The following is a 26,049-nucleotide window of genomic DNA, read 5'->3' on the forward strand; positions in this document are numbered from 1 at the left end:
TTGAGACAGATCTGCATAGAATTGTAAAACTGTGCCTCTAAATCTGATGGGTTGGTTTTTCCTTGCAGCCGCCATTAATTCCTCTTTTTCCAAGAAGTATTTAAATTTAATAATAATGTCTCTTGGTGGTGCGGTACCTGGTGGTTTGGGCCTAAGAGGGCAGTGTGCGCGGTCCCATAGTATGTTGCTTGCATTAGGTGTACCTAATAAGTGTAGAAATAAAGCTGGTAGGTAAACGGGGAGTTCCTTAGGTAGTACTGTTTCTGTTATGCACCTTATCCTCATGTTTTTCCTGCGACTTCTGTTCTCTATATCCTCCATTTTATCCTGAAATGAGGATATTATATCTGATTGTTGATCTATAAGAGCTTGCATAGAGGATATCTCTTCTGACACAAATTCCCCTTGATTTCTAGAGCTTCAACTTTTAAACCCAGAGTGTGCACATCTTGCTTTAATTCTGCTTGTTCTTCTCTTAAGCAGGTTCTTATGGTGTCTGCGATATCTTTGGTTGGTGCAAGTGCAGATAGAATATGTGATGGGATCTGTATTATATTAGATAGGTCAGGTGTAGGTGCCTCATGCGACATGTTTAGGTGGTTTTCTTCATCCATAGTAGGGCTAGATGGGCTCTGATTGTTAGTACCCGTTTCAGGAGCGTTAAAGTATGAGCTCTTTTTAATAGGTCTGATCCCTTTCTTAGAGGGCATTATAGCAAACAGCAACTTTGCTTGAGGTGGTTTCACACTTAAGATGTATAATAAGAGGTTTTATTGCTGCAGTGTGTCCAATATGATTCTGCAGCTATGAGATGGTTTTAATTAGCTTGTGTATACCCCTAGGTTAATAGGTTGGATACCTTTCTTAGAGGCCATTATAGCAAGAGGCAATTTTGCTTGAGGTGGTTTCACACTTTAAGATGCGTAATAAGATATTATATTGCTGTAGTGTGTCCAATATGATTCTGCAGCTATGAGATGGTTTTAATTAGCTTGTGCATACTCCTTAGGAGTTTTTTTCCGGTGGTATATGTTTCTGTGCAGCGAGGTTAAGAGCCTAGCTTGTTGTGTTTGGTTGATGTTTGGCTTACCAGAGAATAATCTGTGATCTGTATCGATTCATTTGTTGCGGCTCAGGATGTGAGCTTTGAGGCGTACTCCTCCGGTTATCCATGTATGAACAGTGTTCGCAGTGGTGCCGCAGCCTAGACTTTACTGCCCGGGTATTGTCCACAATGGCGTGTGGTAAACGAGGCCAGTCGGCGCAGGACATAGTCACGTGTAGTTAGGAGCTGTTATGCAGACTCAGAGTGATTTCGGTAGGTAGCTGAAACCTGGGTTTTGGACAGGCACTGGGATACTTTAGCAGCAGCAAGTTCTTGCTGAAGATGCAGGGTTGCAGTCTCAGACGGATTTAGTATTGCGCAGTTTGTGATGGCGTCCGTCTCCTCGCTGTTTGAGGGCCTAAGTTCTGTGACTGAGGTGAATGGGTGTCACCTGTAGATATCGCCAGGATCTGGGTGTTATAGGCAGACAATCTGGCCTGTTTTAATGCTGGTAGTCTTGGCCGAAGCTGTAGATTTTGCAGGTATTGGGATTCCCTGTCACAGAGCTCCGGGCTTAAGCTGCCATCTTAGCTGCGGCCGACTCTGCCCCCGATACACATAACTTTTAACTTGTAATATATGAGATGTTTAGCACAGTCGCAATATCCATTGAAAATATAGTGAGCGTTAAAGGGATGTCAGTCTGACTAAACATCTAGTTATTCAGTTTTACCATCGATTTGTAATACAAGATTGCATTCTAATCTTAGCAGGGGTCCTGCAATACTGATAGTGCACCCTGAGCTATCAATAGCTCTCCTCTTGTAATCTAGGCCTTTATGGGGAAATACATTTTCAGTTAACCTTTAACCCCAAAAGTTTTTTGCTTTTTTTTTTTTTTTTTTTAAACCATAATATATAACTACAATTTAAATGTTACCGCTGATATATAGAAGTGAGCCATATAAAAATAATTTATTAAGTACTACAGTTGCAGCCAATGAAAACAAGCAACACAGTGGTAGCCCAGATGCAGTGAACCATATCATTTGCTATGACTTGTGCCATAGATTCATCACCCTGGTATACATTATGCGTGGTGTTTTTCATTCATATATAGAGTATATCTTTGTTACATTCGGGATGTTATAGCTTTGTTAGATTACGTTCTGTTGACAAATGTGTCACTTATTCATGTAATATCTACCAATATCTTGGGTCAAACTGCTGAAGGATATCCTGTAGAAATGTTGGTGTTAAAACTGTGGCATTTAAAAGGTTCAGGTCAAATGATGTAACATTTAGAATGTTACCTAAGGGTTAGGTAGGGATTAACAGGGGTTTCATAGGAAGATACTTAGGGCTCCATTTATCAAATGTTGAGCAGACCTGATTCGCTGTAGCTAATCATATCCGCTAAAAATACTATGTCTGCATTTAACATTGCACTAGCATTTCACCAGAAATGCTTGTGTAATGCCGCCCCCTTTTTTAATGGCAGCCAATCAGCCGCTAGCAGGGGCTGTCAATCATCCCAGTCGCATTGGTTTGGGATGATTTTAATACGCCTTTTCGGTTGTAGACAGGTTAAAGAGCAGTGGTTTTAAAAAGCCTCTGAAGCAGCTTGATAAAGGGAGCCCTTGTTGTATTCAGGTTACACTCCTGGCTAGCAAAGATGGCTACAATATATTGTAGAACAATGTTCTGTCTTCCGCTAATGTCTCAAAGGGGTTAAAGTAAACAGCCACATGTAACTTCTGTATGTCTGTGTGCTCCACTAACTTCATATTTAATCACTTGCCCTGCATCACTGACGGTAACCATGTGGCTTTCCTACATGGAACATTCACACTAATGTATTTAACATAGAGAAAAATACGGAATGTTTCAGATAAAATATGAGTTGTATCCAGGATTCTGTAGATTGACAGGGTGTATAAATCTATAGAAATTAAAGGGACGTTTGCTACGGTATTGATGTTCAGTAATAAATCCTACTGGGTATTACATATACTTAAAAGGATTGTGACATTCTTTTGATCCTGCGGACTATTGAAAGTGAAAGCATTAAGGGGACATGATTTTTTTTTTCTTTCATGATTCAGATAGAGATTGTTATTTTAAACAACTTTCCCATTTATTTTCTATGACCTCATTTGCTTTGGTCTCTTATTATAATTTGTTGAAGAGGATACCCAGGCTCAGGAGCTGCTGATTGATAGCTACAGATATTTGCTCCATACTATTGGTTCACCCAGTGTATAAACTAGCTACTTGCTTCTTCAACAAAGGATAAAAAGAGAATGAAGCAAATTAGATAATAGAAGTAAAGTGGAGAGTTGTTAAAAATTGTGTTCTGTATCTGAACATGAAAGAAACAGTTTAAGTTTCATGTCCCTTTAAGTATATACACTAAATGGCTTGTCCGATATGTAGTCTTTGTGACTACATTAGAAATGTAAGTTGTTTTCTTTCTTAAAGGGACACTGAACCCAAATTTTTTCTTTTCGCGATTCAGATAGAGCATAAAATTTTAAGCAACTTTCTAATTTACTCCTATTATCAAATGTTCTTCATTCACTTGGCATCTTTATTTGAAATGCAAGAATATAAGTTTAGATGCTGGCCCATTTTTGGTGAACAAACTGGGTTGTTCTTGCTGATTGGTGGATAAATTCATCCGCCAATAAAAAAGTGCTACCAGAGTTCTGAACCAAAAAAAAGCTTAGATGCATTATTTTTCCAATAAAGATAGCAAGAGAACGAAGAAAAATTGACAATAGGAGTAAATTAGAAAGTTTCTTAAAATTGTATGCTCTATCTGAATCACGAAAGAAAAAAAAGTGTGTTCAGTGTCCCTTTAAATCCTTTACTTGTTAATCACCTTTGTCCAAGCATTGGACATTTTTATGAGAAACTGTATTTTGGGCATACAATGATTTTCCATAATTAACTGTACTTTATTGCATTATAGCTATATGTTGTCTGCAAAATGCATTTTTTTTAAGGAAGCCTCTAAGTTAGGATTGGTTAACCTATAGAACACACAAATTTGCTGTCCCTCTGCCTCCGCATTACTACAGTACTTGTTAATGTAATTGGCTGCAATTTTAGTACAAATTTCTTATGAATTCATATTTATTAGCAATGAAAGGGACACAGTTTGAGATTCATTTACAGAATATTTAATTCTTTGTAGTTAAAAAAAACGTTGCAATATACTTGTATTATCCATTGTAAATATAAAAATAGTTTTTGAATTCTGACACATAGAATATCCCATGGCAGGCTTTACTAACCTAATATTAGCTCTGCGGAATCTCTTAGCACTCTGAAAATGACAATAACCTTTCCACATATCTGTCCCTAAACGGCTTCAGCAAAGATGAGCAGATCAGGCACTGCAAAACAATGATGGTTTTGTTCACATAATGACTGTGGCTATACTTGACTAGTCCAATAACAACTTCAATTTGGTACCACCAAATAATGCAACTGGTGGGTGGAGATTGGCTGTTGAAACTTGCAGCAAACAAGATGTTAATGTATTTAAAACAGTGTCAAACTCACTGTTCATTTATTGCCAAACTGCTGAAAACTGCATATATTGCAAGGTGTCCTTTTAAGGTTCAAATTTTATATGAATTATGGACTTATAAGAAAAGTTAATTTTAATGTTTCTTTAAAGGGATATGAAACCAAAATGTGTTCTTTCATGATTCAGAGAATGAAATTTTAAACAGTTTTCCACTTTACTTCTATTATCTAATATGTTTTGTTCTTTTGGTACCCTTTATTGAAAAAGCTACCTAGGTAGAATCAGGAAATGCTGACTGGTGACTGCACATATATGCCTCATGTTATTGGTTCCCAAATGCATTGCACCAGCTACCAGTAGTGCACTGCTGATTCTTCAACAAAGGATACCAAGAGAATGAAGCAAATTAGATAATAGTAGTAAATTGGAAGTTTGTTTAAAATTGCATTCTCTATCTGAATCATGAAAGAAAAAAAATGAGTTTCATGTCCCTTTAACCCCTTAACGACCAACATCATACCCTGTACGACGTTGATCGTTTTACCCTTAAGGACCAGCAACATACTCTGTACGTCGCTGCAGTCCTGGACTTCTCTCTGCCGTGATCTCGCTCAAAATAGAGAGATCACACTATTTCTGCATGCCCCTCAAGTGGCCCTCTCTGCATCAGCCAGCGATGGTGCCGTTCGTTGGTGGGTGGGAGCAGTAGCAGGGAGGCGGGTGGGCGGCCCATCACTGCAGGGATGTCCTGTTCCTGTCCCTGCAGTGCGCGTAGTACATCATTGATGTGATAGATGGAGAGGGAAAGAAATTAATTTTTGTAAAGGGATCGGGGAGGGAGTAGGGTGTTGCGGGGGGGGGCAGCTACAATACAGAAAATTTAGGGGGGGAAAAACAACCAAAAAAGCCCCCATGTATTATGGCAAAATGGGTACTGGCAGACAGCTGCCAGTACACAAGATGGTGGAAGATAGTTAGAGGGGGAGGGTTGGAGAGCTGTATGGCTCACTGCAAAATAAATATATAAAAAAAAACAAAGAAAAAAAAAAGAATTGCTTTTTATTTTAGTACTGGCAGACTTTCTGCCAGTTCTTAAGATGGCGGTAACAATTGTGAGGTGGGGGAGGGAAAAGAGCTGTTTGAGGGGGGTCAGTAAGGGATCATGCGGGATGTGTCAGGTTGATCTCTACACTAAGGCTAAAATTAACCCTCCAATTTCCCTAATTAACCCCTTCACTGCTGGGCATAATACACGTGTGGTGTGCAGCGGCATTTAGTGGCCTTCAAATTACCAAAGAGCAACGCCAAAGCCATATATGTCTGCTATTTCTGAACAAAGGGGATCCCAGAGAAGCATTTACAACCATTTGTGCCATAATTGCACACTCTGTTTGTAAATAATTTCAGTGAGAAACCAAAAGTTTGTGATAAAGTGAACAATTTTTTTTATTTGATTGCATTTGGCGGTGAAATGGAATATACCAAAATGGGCCTAGATCAATACTTTGGGTTGTCTACTAAAAAAAATATATACATGTGAAGGGTTATTTAGGGATTCCTGACAGATATCAGTGTTCCAATGTAACTAGCGCTAATTTTGGTTTGGAAATAGCAAAGTGCTACTTGTATTTATTTCCCTATAACATGCAAAAAAAACAAAGAATGTGTTAACATTGGGTATTTCTAAACTCAGCACAAAATTTAGAAACTATTTAGCATGGGTGTTTTTTGGTGGCTGTAGATGTGTAACAGATTTTGGGGTCAAAGTTAGAAAAATTGTGTGTTTTTTTAATTTTTTATCATATTTTATTAATTTTTTTATAATAAATTATAAGATATGATGGAAATAATAGTGTCTTTAGAAAGTCAATTTAATGGCGAGAAAAACAGTATATAATATGTGTGGGTACAGTAAATGAGTAAGAGGAAAATTACAGCTAAACACAAACACCGCAGAAATGTAAAAATAGCCCTGGTCCTTAAAGGGACACTGAATCAAAAAATTTTATTTTGTGATTCAGATAGAGCATGCACTTTTAAGCCACTTTCCAATTTACTCCTGTTATCAATTTTTCTTTGTTCTCTTGGTATCTTTATTTGAAAAAGAAGGCATCTGAGCTTTTTTTTGGTTCAGTCCTCTGGACAGCACTTTTTATTGGTGGATGAATTTATCCACCAATCAGAAAGGACAACTCAGGTTGTTCACCAAAAATGGTCTGGCATCTAAACTTACATTCTTGCATTTTAAATAAAGATACCAAGAGAATGAAGAAAATTTGATAATAGGAGTAAATTAGAAAGTTGCTTAAAATGTCATGCTCTAGTTTAGTTTAGGCTAGGGTTTTTTTTTTTTCATTTTGGGGGGGCTTTTTAGTTTAAATATCTGTAATTTGTTTATTATTTTCTGTAATTTAGTGTTGGTTATTTTTGTACTTTAGCTAATTTAATTTAATTTAGTTTATTTAATTATAGTGTAGGTGTTATTGTAACTTAGGTTAGGTTTTATTTTACAGGTACTTTTGTATTTATTTTAGCTAAGTAGTTATTAAATAGTTAATAACTATTTAATAACTATTCTACCTAGTTAAAATAAAATACAAACTTGCCTGTAAAATAAAAATAAACCCTAAAATAGCTACAATGTAACAATTAGTTATATTGTAGCTAGCTTAGGGTTTATTTTACAGGTAAGTAGTTTTAAATAGGAATAATTTATTTAATGATAGGAATATTTATTTTGCTTTATTTAAATTATATTTAAGTTAGGGGGTGTTAGGGTTAGACTTTGGTTTAGGGGTTAATAACTTTAATATAGTGGCGGCGACGTTGGGGGCGGCAGATTAGGGGTTAATACATGTAGGTAGGTGGCGGCGACATTGGGGCGGCAGATTAGGGGTTAATAAATATAATGCAGTTGTCGGCGATGTTGAGGGCAGCAGATTTGGGGTTCATAAGTATAATGTAGGTGGCGGCGGTGTCCGGAGCGGCAGATTAGGGGTTAATAATATAATGCAGGTGTCGGCGATGTCGGAGGCGGCAGATTAGGGGTTAATAAGTGTAAGAATAGGGGTGTTTAGACTCGGGGGTTCATGTTAGGGTGTTAGGTGTAGACATAAATTTTATTTCCCTATAGGAATCAATGGGGCTGCGTTAAGGAGTTTTACGCTGCTTTTTTGCAGGTGTTAAACTTTTTTTCAGCCGGCTCTCCCCGTTGATTCCTATGGGGAAATCGTGCACGAGCACATACGACCAGCTCACCGCTGACTTAAGCAGCGCTGGTATTGGAGTGCGGTAATGAGCAAAATTTTGCTCAACGCTCACTTCTTGTCTTGTAACGACGGGTTTCTGAAAACTCGTAATACTAGCGCTGCAGGTAAGTGAGCGGTGAGGGAACATTGCTCGTTAGCACCGCACAGCCTCTAACGCAAAACTTGTAATCTAGGCCTTAGTTTGCATTTCAAATGAATAGTAGATTTTTTTTCTGACAAATTTCAGTTAGTTTCATTTTCCTTTCCACTGCATCATGTGACATCAATCAGCCAATCACAAAAAGCACATATGTATATTCTGTGCCTTCTTGCACGTGCTCAGTAGGAGCTGGTGTCAAAGAAAGTGTGCATATATAAATCCTGTGCATATTTAGATCATGGAAGTGAATTGGAAAGCTGTGTACAATTGTGTGCTCTTTCTGAATCACTTTAGTGGCCCTTTAATAGCATTCTTGTTGAAGGCGTTGTCTGTTTATTTATATATTTGAGAAAGGATTAAGCAAACAATCCTTCAGTTCTGATGTTCTACCTGCTCTTAGGTGTTCTTCACTGAGTACAAATATTATCTAAGTGTTCGGTTTAGCAATATTTTTATCTGGCGCGACATCAACGCTCATGTGTTGTAGCAGTTCCTGGAATGTTGGAAATTGATTCTCTGTGATGAATTCTAAAGCATTACATATTGTTACACTTGGTTATATAAAAGCAATTTAATAGATTGTCCTCATCAGTCTAAAGGTTTAATCTGCAGAATGTATCGAGGCAACTTCCGCATGTAACCATAGCTGTGTACTAAAGAGTAACTGTGTAAAGCTTCTCTTTATTCTCCTAATGGCTCCTGTGTCAAGAAATAATATTTTTTTTTCTCAATTTGTTGCTTTGTCATTAAACTGAAATTGAACCCCCATAAAGGGCCAGATTACAAGTGGAGCCGTATTTAACGCTCCATCTTGTGCGCTAACTCTGCTAAAAAAATAAACTAAACTACACGTTTTGCCCGCATTGGATAGTTCTTGTATTTCAAGTTGATAGTAAACTGCAAAAAGCCAAACTTAGGATATCGCTCACACGTTAACGTATTACCCCATTCAAGTCAATGGAGCAAAAAAGTGGAAAAAAACCACCCTACTCGCACGCAAACCCGATTGCATATTCTCAAGTACACTAACTCGACATGAAAATATGAATATTTTACATTCCAATGTTCTTCACATAGCAGAATATGTTATATTTATTCATATATATACATACATATATATATATATATATATATATATATATATATATATATATATATATATATATATATATATATATATATATATATATATATATATATAAACACATATAACATATTCTGCTAGGTGCAGAATGACACTTTATTAAATATAAATGTTGCATAAATAAATGTTTTCAAAATGTCATCTACTTTAAGGGACAGTCTAGGCCAAAATAAACTTTCATGATTCAGATAGAGCATGTAATTTTAAACAATTTTCCAATTTACTTTTATCACCAATTTTGCTTTGTTCTCTTGGTATTCTTAGTTGAAAGCTTAACCTAGGAGGTTCATATGCTAATTTCTTAGACCTTGAAGCCCACCTCTTTCAGATTGCATTTTAACAGTTTTTCACCACTAGAGGGTGTTAGTTCACGTATTTCATATAGATAACACTGTGCTCATGCACGAGAAGTTATCTGGGAGCAGGCACTGATTGGCTAGACTGCAAGTCTGTCAAAAGAACTGAAAAAAGGGGCAGTTTGCAGAGGCTTAGATACAAGATAATCACAGAGGTTAAAAGTATATTATTATAACTGTGTTGGTTATGCAAAACTGGGAAATGGGTAATAAAGGGATTATCTATCTTTTAAAACAATAAAAATTCTGGTGTAGACTGTCCCTTTAACTCCAATGTTCAACTTCTATATATGTCTATATATGTATGTATGTGTTTATATGTGTATATATGTCTATATAAATACATATATATATATATAAACACATATAACATATTCTGCTAGGTGGAGAATGACACTTTATTAAATATAAATGATGCATAAATAAATGTTTTAAAAAAGTAATCTACTTAAAGGGACAGTCTAGGCCAAAATAAACTTTCATGATTCAGATAGAGCATGTAATTTTAAACAATTTTCCAATTTACTTTTATCACCAATTTTGCTTCTATATATGTCTATATATGTATGTATGTGTTTATATGTGTATATATGTCTATATAAATACAGATATACACACATAAATACATATGTGCACACATAAAAACATATACCTATACATACATGTATCTGTATGTATCTCTGTTAAAGCCCTTTGCAACCCTTTTTTTTCCTTACACCTGAGATCTCATATCTTTGAGCCCTCATAACTTTTTTGTTCAATATTTGTTTTAAATATTTTTTCAGATAATATTATTATGAGTGTAACTATCCTTTTTAATGCAATTTTGATGTGTTTTGTGACACTTTTGTTTCTTAAAACAGTTAACCAGAGCTCTGAGGACGCGCTATCTTGATGCACATTATTTTGAATTGCGTTCAAGTGATCGCAATTATGTTCAACTTGTAATATGAGCGATAAACCCAGTGTGCAAACTGTTTGCACTTCACTCGGTATCTGGCCAAATTTTTTTAATTTAAGCAAAATAAAACCATAACATTATAATTTTAGTTTCCCTTGCCCCATGGAGCCTGCATGCCAGAGTATACAGAGCTATGTGCTACACAGTTATTGGCTCATTAGTGTAGGAGCTTATTTGTATGTGTTCTTAATTAGCTCCAGCAATGGAAACAAGATAAACAATACTAAAAACAATGGTTATGTCTTTGAACAAAACTGAAAATCCATGCACATATTGCTTAGAGATGTACAGTTTAGATGCGTATAGCGCATTTATTCAGTATGCAGATATGTTGCAGTGCATTACTTAATTGCAGATATATAACATGCACATATACAATTATTTTAATGTATCTTGTAATCCTTGCTCTCTGTGGGCTATTGATTGATGTTACAAGAAGTACTTTGTTTTATGCTGCCCTCTACTGATGTAAAATGAAAGTGCTTTAGTTTTTGCCCCCTTTTGCATTGCATTGCTCTATTGCATTGCAATAGAGCATTGTGTGCTCTATTGTGATTAATAGCTTTATTCTACAATCTTTCACTTCAATAGAATGTACTTTATTGTGGACAAGTCTTTTCATTTAACACTGTATATTGCTTATGTGAGTTTTTAAAGGAACAGTATATCTAAGTAATGTTTTTACATTATTCTGCAGTATGGGCGTGTTGAAAGCAGGTGATAGGGAACTCACCATTTTAAACTTTGTAACCCTTTTCAATGTACAAATACTGCACAATACTGTTAAAGTATTAAATATTCTAGAATATTTAATTAAGGGACTGCACCATACGATTATTTATTGGAGACAAATTTGTCATTTGAATTTTTTTATCAGCTCTCCATTTATCCTTTTTTTTGTAATGTAAAAATATTTATATTTACTGTTGCTTTAAGTACCTGAATACAATGGAGTGTCAGTTACATCTTAAAAATAATACTTTTAGAATGTGTCACTTTAAGGTACAAATTTTCTTTATATTTCAATTCAGTCCTTTTTTGTGCTCCAAAAATTACTATGGCACAAAGTAAATATAACTTCTAGTCCACAGTTCATGCATGTCTATTCAGTAAAATCGTGGTGAAGTGCAAGTGTGATAAGGAGTTTTGTTTTTTTCTACCCATCAGGAAAGTTTTTCTGAGGCTTTAATCTTTCAAGTTTATATGAACCTTTTCAGGATGCCTAAAACGGACATAGAAGTGCAAAATGAAAATTCTGTAATGTGTGTTAGAGCATTTTATTGTTGCACTATTGTTTACATATAACTTTGGGATGCACGTGCAAAGTGATGATTAAAAACATAGTTAAAGTCAGCTATAGAGCAGAAGTACACTACTGGGACCTAGCTAAACAACTGGTGAGCCAATGACAAGAGTCACATGTTCATATCCATCAATAACTTTCTTGGACTGTTTTGTTTTGGGTATTTTGTTTTTGGACACACTTGCTTAGGTTACTCTACAGCAAGTAATTCAGATTGATTCACCTGTGGTTATGTAAGAAATACTGGATTGATAGTGGTACTGGAGTACACTGCCATGTAATACTTTTCTCTCTCTCTTATAGATCACAGACTACCCATATGGCATGTATACTATACATGAGCGAGTGAGAGAAAAGAGAGTTTATAGATCACCCACTACCCATATGGCATGTATACTATACATGAGTGAGTGAGAGAAAAGAGAGTTTATAGATCACCAACTACCCATATGGCATGCATACTATACATGAGTGAGTGAGAGAAAAGAGAGTTTATAGATCACCCACTACCCATATGGTTACTATACATGAGTGAGTGAGAGAAAAGAAAGAGGGTTTATAGATCACCCACTACCTATATGGCTACTATACATGAGTGAGTGAGAGAAAAGAAATAGGGTTTATAGATCACCCATTACCCATATGGCATGTATACTATACATGAGTGAGTGAGAGAAAAGAGAGTTTATAGATCACCCACTACCCATATGGTTACTATACATGAGTGAGTGAGAGAAAAGAAAGAGGGTTTATAGATCACCCACTACCCATATGGCATGTATACTATACATGAGTGAGTGAGAGAAAAGAAAGAGGGTTTATAGATCACCAACTACCCATATGGCATGCATACTATACATGAGTGAGTGAGAGAAAAGAGAGTTTATAGATCACCCACTACCCATATGGCATGTATACTATACATGAGTGAGTGAGAGAAAAGAAAGTTTATAGATCACCCACTACCCATATGGCATGTATACTATACATGAGTGAGTGAGAGAAAAGAGAGTTTATAGATCACCAACTACCCATATGGCATGCATACTATACATGAGTGAGTGAGAGAAAAGAGAGTTTATAGATCACCCACTACCCATATGGCATGTATACTATACATGAGTGAGTGAGAGAAAAGAAAGAGGGTTTATAGATCACCCACTACCCATATGGCATGTATACTATACATGAGTGAGTGAGAGAAAAGAGAGTTTATAGATCACCCACTACCCATATGGCTACTATACATGAGTGAGTGAGAGAAAAGAAAGAGGGTTTATAGATCACCCACTACCCATATGGCATGTATACTATACATGAGTGAGTGAGAGAAAAGAAAGAGGGTTTATAGATCACCAACTACCCATATGCCATGTATACTATACATGAGTGAGTGAAAAGAAAGAGAGTTTGTAGATCACCAACTACCCATATGGCATGTATACTATACATGAGTGAGTGAAAAGAAAGAGAGTTTATAGATGACCAACTACCCATATGCCATGTATACTATACATGAGTGAGTGAGAGAAAAGAAAGAGAGTTTATAGATCACCCACTACCCATATGGCATGTATACTATACATGAGTGAGTGAGAGAAAAGAAAGAGGGTTTATAGATCACCAACTACCCATATGCCATGTATACTATACATGAGTGAGTGAGAGAAAAGAGAGTTTATAGATCACCAACTACCCATATGCCATGTATACTATACATGAGTGAGTGAGAGAAAAGAGAGTTTATAGATCACCAACTACCCATATGGCATGTATACTATACGTGAGTGAGAGAAAAGAGAGTTTATAGATCACCAACTACCCATATGGCATGTATACTATACGTGAGTGAGAGAAAAGAAAGAGAGAGAGAATTTTAGAAACACAAATTTTACATAGATTGATGATTATCTCACTATGCAGTGTTCTCTATATGAAGAAGAGACTCCTTTTGCTTCACAGTTTAGCATGTTTAGATGTTGCAATAGATCACCAACTACCCATATGGCATGTATACTATACATGAGTGAGTGAGAGAAAAGAGAGTTTATAGATCACCCACTACCCATATGGCATGTATACTATACATGAGTGAGTGAGAGAAAAGAGAGTTTATAGATCACCCACTACCCATATGGCATGTATACTATACATGAGTGAGTGAGAGAAAAGAAAGAGGGTTTATAGATCACCCACTACCCATATGGCATGTATACTATACATGAGTGAGTGAGAGAAAAGAAAGAGGGTTTATAGATCACCCACTACCCATATGGCTACTATACATGAGTGAGTGAGAGAAAAGAGAGTTTATAGATCACCCACTACCCATATGGCATGTATACTATACATGAGTGAGTGAGAGAAAAGAAAAAGGGTTTATAGATCACCAACTACCCATATAGCATGTATACTATACATGAGTGAGTGAAAGAAAAGAGAGTTTATAGATCACCAACTACCCATATGGCATGTATACTATACATGAGTGAGTGAGAGAAAAGAAAGAGGGTTTATAGATCACCAACTACCCATATGCCATGTATACTATACATGAGTGAGTGAGAGAAAAGAGAGTTTATAGATCACCCAATACCCATATGGCATGTATACTATACATGAGTGAGTGAGTGAAAAGAAAGAGTTTATAGATCACCAACTACCCATATGGCATCTATACTATATGTGAGTGAGTGAGAGAAAAGAAAGAGAGAGAGAATTTTAGAAACACAAATTTTACATTGAGTGATGATTATCTCACTATGCAGTGTTCTCTATATGAAGAAGAGACTACTTTTGCTTCACAGTTTAGCATGTTTAGATGTTGCAATAGATATTAAGTACTGTGTCCTTTAAGCAAACATTTCAAACAGGAATGTGGACAAACCACACTGGGATTCTGTTTCTTATCTGCTGTCACAATTTATTTCAATTGCTACATCATTATTATTCATAATTCTTAATTGTAATCCTTTTAAATCTCTCTAAGGATACATTTTGTGAGTACACAAAAAAGAGATTGAGGGATGCGCCCAATCGGGCTAACTACTCTGAATATACCAATAAATTTGTCCAAATTGGAGTCAAAACTCGTGTAAAATCTTCAAGTGGCCTGTCAGAAGGTATATTATAGATGAAAAGTAATCCAGCCAACAAAAATAGATTTATAATTAACCCTTAATATTTATTCACACAGCCTGACAAACATAAATAACGTAGCAAATATATTAGACACCGGTGTCATTTAAAACTTAATAATTCGAATGCTATAAATGCACTCTTTTCTAAAAACAATTCATTTACAGTTGATTCACAATTGGTTAATTGTTCACAATAAATTTTTCTACAAATCGGTAAATTGATATCAAACTCTTATATATTTAACAAGTTTGTTATATCACAATCTTAAGGGGTTTTTAAGCCTTTAAACTTTCCTATTGTTACCAGGTTTCAGCATCCTTTAAACTTCATAACAATGTAAGCAGAGTTCACGTTTCAAACAGTCTTAGTGACAAATGCCGAGATTTCTTTAGTGTTTGGCAATCTCAGACTGTTAGCACCTTTAAATGGTAACAGAGTCTCCACGTCCTGTTACTTTCTAACAGTGTGAGCAAAAGGTTACGTGGTTGTGACGTGTATATTCTTTAGAGCCGTCTTTAAACAAAACAAAGATTTCTTGAATAGTGCAGAGATAAGCGTTACCTTAATTCACTTAGCCGGGTACATTTTAATTCTCTCCCGGTACCTTCTAAGTCGGGTATGTAGTGTAGTCCTCATTCACTTTCAGATGCCGCTCGTCAGCGGTTGTTAGGTCCTGGAGCTCGTCTGTTCTGATGACGCCAGCAATCTGGTACACCAATCCGCTCCTTTTGGCTCCTTAAGATCCAGTGTGCATACTTTTTCAAATATTTACTCCTATCGCCCCAACAGCATAACTTGGCAGGTTTTTTTTAAATGCTGGAGTTGCGGTTATGGGAGTTTGCTCTGCATCAGATTTTCGGTGTAGTTAGACACATCAATTCTCAGGCTTTAGCGAATCCAGGTAGAAGCTGCAGGTAGATCAACGCTTGTCGGCTCTACAGGCCTTTGTCAAGATACCTTGGCTAAGTGAATTAAGGTAACGCTTATCTCTGCACTATTCAAGAAATCTTTGTTTTGTTTAAAGACGGCTCTAAAGAATACACACGTCACAACCACGTAACCTTTTGCTCACACTGTTAGAAAGTAACAGGACGTGGAGACTCTGTTACCATTTAAAGGCGCTAACAGTCTGAGATTGCCAAACACTAAAGAAATCTCGGCATTTGTCACTAAGACTGTTTGAAACGTGACCTCTGCTTACATTGTTATGAAGTTTAAAGGACGCTGAAACCTGGTAACAATAGGAAAGTTTAAAGGCTTAAAAACCCCTTAAGATTGTGATACAACAAACTTGTTAAATATATAAGAGTTTGATATCAATTTACTGATTTGTAGAAAAATTTATTGTGAACAATTAACCAATTGTGAATCAACTGTAAATGAATTGTTTTTAGATAAGAGTGCATTTATAGCATTCAAATTATTAAGTTTTAAATGACACCGGTGTCTGATATATTTGCTACGTTATTTATGTTTGTCAGGCTGTATGAATAAATATTAAGGGTTAATTATAAATCTATTTTTGTTGGCTGGATTACTTTTCATCTATAATATACCTTCTGACAGGCCACTTGAAGATTTTACACGAGTTTTGACTCCAATTTGGACAAATTTATTGGTATATTCAGAGTAGTTAGCCCGATTGGGCGCATCCCTCAATCTCTTTTTTGTGTGTTAACTGGTTTGATTACACCTATTGGAGAAAGGTGTAATAAGAGGGAGTGCATTAGAACTGCATTGACTTGCTCCTAGACAAACTGTGGCATTTTTACATTTTGTGAGTAGCCCTGCAGTGAAACAGTTAATTAGGGAACCACACGCTGCAGTTTGCAAACACTACACAATGCAGACAGCAAGGTTTAGTTCCCTTATTAACTGTTTCACTGCTGTGTAGCTCACACAATGTGGTCTTAGAGGGAACACTGCCCTTAAAATAAGTAAAACTTCAGTTCCAGATTTGAGCATGATACACTAGCTTTCTTTGTAAAAACTTTCTTTTTTTCTTAACTTTAAACGAGTCGTTTTGTTTTTATCCAGTGTCATACAACACATATATGGTGTAGTTTAAAAGGTAATTTGATTAATCAAAATGTGTTATTGTTGTGGATATACTTAGGGAATTAAAAAAGATGGTTGTAAAAAAATTAATTTATAGGAATACAGTATTTTAGATGTTCAGTTACATAATAAAAGTGATTTTTAAAGTTGTGGACTTTTTCTTCTTTGGGCTTGGTATAAACAATCAATTGAAAAACAGTCAAACATTTTTTTTCTAATTCTCATTTTTCAGTCGGTCTTCATAGCACTGTTGATACATAAAACAATACAAATAAATTCACCATCTTCAAAGTATAAAGAGAAGATTAATCAAGTTTTTTCTTAACATTATGAGATACACAACACACACTCTCTTTTGTAATTTACTTATATGTTACAAATATTTTATATGGTAAAATGTATATACTTTTATTCAAAGCCTAACAGGGTGATATGTTTTAGAATACAATATGGTAAATATGAATGTTTTTGTCATTTATAATTAAATACCATGAATGATTACAAAAACGTTTAGCTCCCCCTAAAGGTTTCAATTTGTAATACAGTGAATGTGTAAAGCAAAGTAACTTTACTAATTATTATTATTTCCAGTTATATTATTATTGCATTTTGCAGTGCTGCTACTATATTGTATACATACCAGTAGGCATACTCAGTATTGTCTAATAAAGATGCACATCCCCGAATCCTAGTAATGTAGATCTGTGTATATTTTATCTTACACTTATTTGCTGTTTTGCAGCGAGCAATTCGAGTTCGTAGCCATTCCATGGAAACTATGGTGGGCAGTCAGAAGAAGCACCAGTCAGGAGGGATCTCTGGAAGCCTAAGTGGAGGCATTGTTCATACAAGTGCAGAAATAACAAAAACGACCTTTTCTGTAAGTATATCGGTCATATCATTGTGCAGTAAGTAAGTACAGTACAGCTAAATCATGACATAATCGCACACATCTATTACTGTGCATAGTTCCCATAGGGTGGCTGTGTAGCCTGTGGGGAGGATCATATTCAGGTTTTTCTATTTTAGTGGCTGATCACACTAAAATCACCATTGTTTAGTGACAGAGCGCTATATGTGTGCCACTAAATAATATTAACTAATAGTCACGATGATTAGCAAAACTGAAGCTTCTTACTCAATCCTCTTTTCCTATTTTATAGCTTCTAGTGTTACTTTCTATTGACTAACATCCCTATTGAAATGAATCCTTTTTGCCACACAGTTTCGCAGCCTAAAATCCTATTGGGTGACCAAGTCCGCCAGCTGCTATTATCCTTAAATGGGACACTAAACACAAACATTTTCTTTCATGATTCAGGTAGAGAACTCAATTTTACATTCCAATTTACTTCTATTATCCAATTTGCTTAATTTTTTAGATATAGTTTGTTAAAGAAATAGCAATGCACATGGGACAGCCAATCACGTAAAGGCATCTATGTGCAGCCACCAATCAGCAGCTACTGAGCCTATCTAGATATGCTTTTCAGCAAAGAATATCAAGAGAATGAAGCAAATTAGATAACATAAGTAAATTAGAAAGTTGTTTAAAATTGCATACTCTTTCTTAATCATGAAAGAAAACATTTGGGTTTCATGTCCCTTTAACAGTAACCTGCCCCCCCCCCCCACTTCAAATGACTCTATCTGACCCAGACCTACGAATCTGCTCTGGAACTCCTACTTAATCCAGTCCCCCATCCTAAAAATCCAATACCCTCACATGATTCCCCCCACTGCTAAATCCCTCAAAATTTGAATATACTGTATAGCCTCCAACATCTTAATAAATAGGATGTAACATATTTTTAAGGGGTTTTGATTGCAATCAGGATGCAGTTTGAAGGCTCAGTGCATTAATTGGGCCCTCACACACTTCTGATTGGTTAGTGGTTAAACCACTCTTTCATTTGCATATAAAAAGAGTTAAGTCTGTAAACTTTCTATAAGCCATCAGGGGATAAGTGGAAGATTGATGCAAATTGGTATACTCATGAACAGCAGTAACTAAATGTTAGTGGAGAGCACAAATACTAGCACTATTGTGCATAACACCGCTCAAGTTAAATCAAAAGCGCTTTCAATTTAATGTTCATATTACAAGTTCATAGTAAAGCCTAGGGCGCGCAAACATCTGGATGGGCACTAAAAAACTCATGTCGGCTATTGCTTGAGCACTTAGTTGAAGGTGTACTAAGAAATGTATCTTATAAATTAATGTCAATTTGTTATCCTTGCTGTAGAATAGTGTTTATTGACTGCTTTAGTCTTTTGTGTTTCTTGTTCTTCTATGGTTAGTAAGAAAGTAAAGTTAGTAAGAAAGTAAATCAGCAGGCACAAGATAGATCAGCAAGTCAGCTACAGATCAAAGCTGGCAGTACAAAATCACAGATTCATGTTAGGTCATCAGCACAGATTTACTATTCAGTAACAGACAATGGTCAGAAAAAGGCAATTATCATACTAGGACCCAAAGGCCTTTAGATAAATTATATTAAATAAATTATATTAAGGTTGGCTTAAAATGTAAAAATGTTATGATATTCTTTTCTACAAGCAGGAAAGAAAAAGATGTTTAGCTATACTTGGGATAGCCTAATATACCCTGAACTATCGATTGCACTCCACATGTAATCTAAGCCATTATTAACAGGCAATAATTAAAATAATTGAGCTAAATGGACTATCTTCATATAGTCGCTTTACTAGGGACAATAAAAAATGAAAACGTTATTTAAAACTGTGTGCTCGTACAAAGAACTATCTGAATTAATGGGACACTTTCATGATTTAGATAGAGCAGCAATTTTAAATAACTTTCCAATTTACTTCCATTAACAAATTGTGCACAGTCTTTTTATGTTTACACTTTTTGAGTCACCAGCTCTTACTGAGCACATGCAAAAAAAATCACAGAATATAAGAATATGCATTTGTGATTTGCTGATGGCTCTCACATGATACAGGGGGAGTTGAAATTGAGATAATTTGAAAATTAGTCAGAAAACAATCTACTACTCATTTGACGTTCAGACTAAGTGCTATTGCATTGCCTTGTTATCCTGCATTTGTTGATTATGCATATCTACTGTATTTACTGGTCCTTTAACTACTGGATGCCTATCTTTGGTAATTTTCACAGCACTGGTACTTTGTGCATTTTATTGTTATCATTATATTTCTTCTAACTAAAACTGCACTCAGTTCATCCTGTAATAAATATTTTTTTACAGCCTCCAGCAGTTGTCTCTAAGACACAGTCAAAGAGCCCCATAAAACGAAGATCTGGTCTCTTTCCTCGTCTGCACACAGGAACAGAAAACCAGCCTGAAAGTCGGACACGATGGTAAATAACAATTTATTGCACATACACACTTATTCCCTTTCTATGTTGCATGCTCTTTTAGACTAAAAAGCTTATTTTGGCAACCCTTGTTTTATAATAATAGGGTAGAGTTAATGACATAGACTTTTTGCTGCCTCATTTATATTTTTCAATTCACTTATGTGCTGCCAATAATACAGAGCACAGTATTTAACCCCTTTTTAACACATACAGTGCAGTGGTTTAGCCTCCCTGATGACTGTAATGAACAATGATTTAAATTCTTTATCATGGCCTAAAGCCCATACACAAAAGAAGAATTTAACCATATGATTGGGCTCCATTCCAATCAATTAACTTGAAAAGTGTATTGCATTAGTTTGGGTAGGTTTTATGGCTCCCGTTTTCAAAACATTGGAAACCTATTAATATCTCATTTATTTAACTCTTTCCAATTGCATTCTGCCTACAACAACACCTGCTATACTTTACATGGAGACAATTTTAAACAACTTTTAAACAAACAGTTTACTTCTGTTATCAATGTTGCTTAGTTTTCATGCTAAAGTTTGTTAATAGGCATATTTACATATCCCTAGCAGCAATGAACTACTGGGAGATAGGAGATGATTAGTGGCTGTACATCTATGTGCTATTCCCTCAACAAGCGATACCAAGAGAATGACGCAAATTAGAAATAAATTGAACAGTTGCATGCTCTACCTGAATCACACACAAAAATATCGGGTTTCATATCCTTTTAAAGGGACAGTCTATACCAGAATTTCTATTGTTTTAAAAGATGGCTAATCCCTTTATTACCCATTCCCCAGTTTTGCACAACCAACACAGTTATATTAATACGCTTGTTACCAGTCTCCTGTAAAAAAAAAAAAAAAAAAAAAAAAAAAGCATGTGATAAGAGGCTGTCTGTAGTGGCTTAGAAAAAGGCAGAAAATTAGAGGTTTAAATGTTATAAAGTATATTAATATAACAATGTTAGTTGTGCAAAGCTGGGGAATGAGTAATAAAGGCGTAATCTATCTTATTAAACAGAAACAAATTTGATGTAGGCTGTCCCTTTAAATTAAATACAAAACTCTACATTTTCATCATTAAATGCAATAAAGAGAAATTGCTAAAAAAAAACAAACAACAAAAAAACACCTGCGCTGCTATACAATGTTTCAGTATTTTTTCTAACATTAGATTTGGTATCCTCAACTCTAACACACAGGGAAATAGTAGTTTAACCCCTATTTTACCGGTAACCCATTCAGGACAATGATTTAATAGTTAAATAGCCAGTAGCTGTTAAAGCTTGATAATTGTAACCCTTTATACTCAGTAATGCATTCTGAGAAAGTCTTCTGTGCTTCGGGGGGTTCCTGCTGTCTAGTTGGGGTATATATGATTCCTGTGGTGGAATTATGAGCACCACACATCAAAGTAGTTTTATGTGTAGGCCCTTAAAAAGGGACACTGTAGTCTGAAAAAAAAGTATCATACAATAATAATAAGTACCAAAATAAATACATTTATAATGCCCTTCATGTTTCAAATACTTATCGTTTATCAGATATTTGTCCCCAAATTTTTTATCCTTTCCAAACCCACTCCATTGCATCATTTTCCAATCCGTGCTGAGAACCCAGGTTCCAAGATGGCGAGCGTTAAACGATATGCGCATGTGCAATATACCGCAAGGTCATTGAATACGTCACTCTCTTCAGATCGTTTCTGGAATATTAGTCAGTTTGAATTCAGAAGGATCAATCATGCACGCGCTAAAGAAAAAATCAAATTGCACATGCACAATGCTACGCAATTGGCCTTTAATTTTATGTGAAAAGTAAACATCTAATTGGTTGATGTTATGGGACATGTACTGCCCATATTGGAGGGCGGGATATAGTGACATTATAAAAGAATAATAAAAATCGATCATATGGCGTTATGCAGCTTTGTTTTTGGATTACAGTATCCCATTTCTAAATTATGTTCAAAACAAAAATATCTTTATTGCACAGAGTAGCAAATGTCTGACAGTCATGTATGTTTCTTACATAAAATTATTGGAAACAGCAGCATATGTATTATTATTTATTTTTATTTGAATGAAAAAGATTTCAGCATATTCAGAATATAAAAGACATGTAACAATAAAGAAATTGTTGAGCTGTTAATCGGGATGAGATGGGGTAAATTATTTAAAAAAAAAAATATTGAACTTGGTGACAAATCTGGATATATTTAGTGAATATAAAAGAAAAAAATATTAAAGGCCTTAAAGGCATATTTTATAAACTTTTACCTTTTTGTTACAGATAGGGAAGCCCAACATTTCAAGTGCTTCTTGGTGTGTTTAAAACATTGTAGAATATTAGAGGGGTACATATAAGTGCAGAGATCTCTAGGCTCGAGCATACTTTCTGATAGAAAATCGGTGCCAAAACATATTAGAGAGAACAGATTTGGTAATAACTGGCATTTTTGGATGTGCTCAGCTAATGATGATGAACGTGTGTATTTAATAAGTGAGAGAGCTTTGATTACAGTTGATAAATAAGCTGTAAATAACAATATCAAGAAAGTAAAAACTACTATGTAAGCGTGTACTAAATATGTCCGCTCTATGAAACAGCCAACTAGCTAAACTAAGCAATTAAAATTACATTAGATAAATATATTGCCTCAGTACTGGTTACCAAAAATGTATATTTCCAAGTAATTATTTAGCATTCAGCCGTGAAAGTTACATTAACTACACTGTGAGTGGAAAAGGTCGCACTTTGCTAAATAATATTTGCATGCTTAACAACTGTCCTGATATTTGTGGAAAAGTTATACTTTTAGCCTCCTGTCTCATGGTATAATTGTCCCAGAATTCTGTTACAAATGGTAAAAATCTGAGGTGTGGGCTTTGTATGGATATCAGATTGTGGGAATTATAACTGAAGTTTTTTGTTGATATATGTTTATTTGTTGTCATATTGTGAGATCTGAGTGTCTTACAGTTAGAATTGAAGAGTATATTTAATATATTGTGCATGATTTGTGCAATTTACATTGGGTTTTGAGTGCAGCAGCTTTGAAAACAATTGTTGAGCATGGTGAATACTCCCAGACCCTGCATACTTCATTGCTTTGCTGCAAAGTGCCTCTGGATTTTATTTTTTAAACTCTTAAGGACAAAGGTTTTTTTCCCCAGTTTCTGTTGGCAAATATTAATTTTGTGCAGATTTATGTTTGTGAAGGACACATGAATCATGCCACGTACAAGGTTATCCTGGAAGAAAACTTGCTTCTTTCTACTCCGACAATATTCAACAAATCTGAGGATTGGTTTTTCCAGCAGGACAATGCTCCATGAAACACCTCCAGGTCAACCAAGGTGTGGATAGAGGAGCACCAGATCAAAACCCTGTCATGGCCAATCAAATCTCCAGACCCGAACCCCACTGAAAACCTCTGGAATGTAATCAAGAGGAAGATGGATGGTCACAAGCCATTAAACAAAGCCAAACTGCTTGAATTTTTGCGCAAGGAGTGGCATAAAGTCACCCAAAAGCAATGTGAAATACTGGTGGAGAGAATGCCAAGACGTGTGAAAGCTCTGATTGAAAATCAGGATTATTCCACCAAATATTGATTTCTGAACTCTTGCTAAGTTAAAACATTAGTATTGTGTTGTTTAGAAATAAATATGAACTTGTTTTCTCTGCATTTTTCAAGGTCTGAAAACACTGCATCTTTTTTGTTATTTTGACCAGTTGTCATTTTCTGCAAATAAATGCTCTAAATGACCATCTTTTTATTTGGAATTTTGAAGAAATGTTGTCAATAGTTGGAGTAAAATTAACATTTTTATTTTATTCTTTAAACACATACCTATGAATAGTTAAACCAGAGAAACTGATAATTTTGCAGTGGTCTCTTAATTGTTTACTATATATACACATTTTGGTAAATATTTTATCATATCTTTTCATGTGACAACACTGAAGAAATTACACTTTGCTACAATGTAAAGTAGTAAGTGTACAGTCTGTATAACAGTGTAAATTTGTTGTCAACTCAAAATAACTCAACACACAGCCATTCATGTCTAAACCTTTGGCAAGAAAAGTGAGTACACCCCTAAGGGGAAATGTCCAAATTGGGCCCAAAGTGTCAATATTTTGTGTGGCCATCAATATTTTCCAGCACTGCCTTAACCCTCTTGGGCATGGAGTTCACCAGAGCTACACATGTTTCCACTGGAGTCCTCTTCCACTCCTCCATGACAACATCACAGAGCTGGTGGATGTTAGAGACCTTGCACTCCACTACCTTTCATTTCAGAATGCCCCACAGATGCTCAATTGGGTTTAGGTCTGGAGACATGCTTGGCCAGTCCATCACCTTAACCCTCAACTTCTTTAGCAAGGCAGTGTTCGTCCTGCCCTGCAGCCCAGTCTCCAAAGGGAGGGGAGCATGCTTTGCTTCAGTATGTCACAGTATATGTTGGCATTCATGGTTACCTCAATGAACTGTAGCGCCCCAGTGCCGGCAGCACTCATGCTTGCCCAGACCATGACACTCCCACCACCATGCTTGACTGTAGGCACAACACACTTGTCTTTGTACACTTCACCTGGTTGCTGCCACACATGCTTGACACCAACTTAACCAAATAAGTTTATCTTGGTCTCATCGGTCCACAGGACATGGTTCCAGTAATCCATGTCCTTAGTCTGCTTGTCTTCAGCAAACTGTTTGCAGGCTTTCTTTTGCATCATCTTTAATAGAGGCTTCCTTCTGGGACAACAGCCATGTAGACCAATTTAATGCAGTGTGCGGCATATGGTCATAGCACTGACAGGCTTCTTTGGTCGACCATGGCGAGACCTGTTCTAAGTGGAACCTGTCCTGTGAAACCGCTGTATGGTCTTGCCCACCATGCTGCAGTTCAGTTTCAGGGTCTTGGCAACCTTATTATAGCCTAGGTGATCTTTATGTAGAGCAACAATTCTTTTTTTCAGATCCTCAGAGAGTTCTTTGACATGAGGTGCCATGTTGAACTTCCAGTGACCAGTATGAGAGAGAGTGAGAGCGATAACACCAAATTTAACAAACCTGCTCCGCATTCACACCTGAGACCTTGTAACACTAACAAGTCACCTGACACCGGGGAGGGAAAAAAGGCTAATTGGGCCCAATTTGAACATTTCCACTTAGGGATGTACTCACTTTTGTTGCCAACGGTTTAGACATTAATGGCTGTGTATTGTTATTTTGAGGGGACAGCAAATTTACACTGTTATACAGGATGTACACTCACTACTTTACATTGTGTGTGTATGTATATACAAACCTAGACAAGTCAGATGACTTGCTTTTACCCCAGAAACTCTCTGATTACACTGTTTCCAATGCAGCAAAGGATTCTGGTTGAGATATGCAAATGAGGTTCATAATGACTCATGTAATCAGAGAGTTTCTGGGGTAAAAGCAAGTCTTCTGACTTGTCTAGATTTGTAAATGGTTTACACAGTGAGTTATTTTCTCTACATTTTGGATTTAGTGGAGGATTATAAACTCACTTTTAGCCTCCCCATATTTTAAATTGCTGTTGTATTTCCCCCAGAAAACAACTTTATCAAGCAGTGATTCAACCTACTCCCAGCTGATGAGTGGCAATAACCACGAAAAAGCTGTCCTGGGATTGGTCTGAATCACTGTACTACCCCTAGCTAAGCTTAGAAGCTGTGTAATGCGGCAATGC

The 26,049-nt window shown here is 36.0% G+C and overlaps 1 protein-coding gene across 3 annotated transcripts in view; it reads left to right on the plus strand.

Annotated features, from left to right (window-relative positions):
• Window positions 1–26,049, plus strand: part of RAP1GAP2 (RAP1 GTPase activating protein 2) — a 695,842-nt gene that overhangs the window by 639,336 nt on the left and 30,457 nt on the right. For all 3 annotated transcript variants that reach the window (XM_053706286.1, XM_053706284.1, XM_053706285.1), the window contains 2 exons: window positions 17,697–17,834; window positions 20,191–20,303. In XM_053706286.1, coding sequence (XP_053562261.1) covers window positions 17,697–17,834; window positions 20,191–20,303 — 251 coding nt within the window. The remainder of the gene's footprint in view (window positions 1–17,696; window positions 17,835–20,190; window positions 20,304–26,049) is intronic.

Source organism: Bombina bombina, chromosome 3, assembly GCF_027579735.1.
Source record: "Bombina bombina isolate aBomBom1 chromosome 3, aBomBom1.pri, whole genome shotgun sequence".
Classification (NCBI taxonomy): Eukaryota; Metazoa; Chordata; class Amphibia; order Anura; family Bombinatoridae; genus Bombina; species Bombina bombina.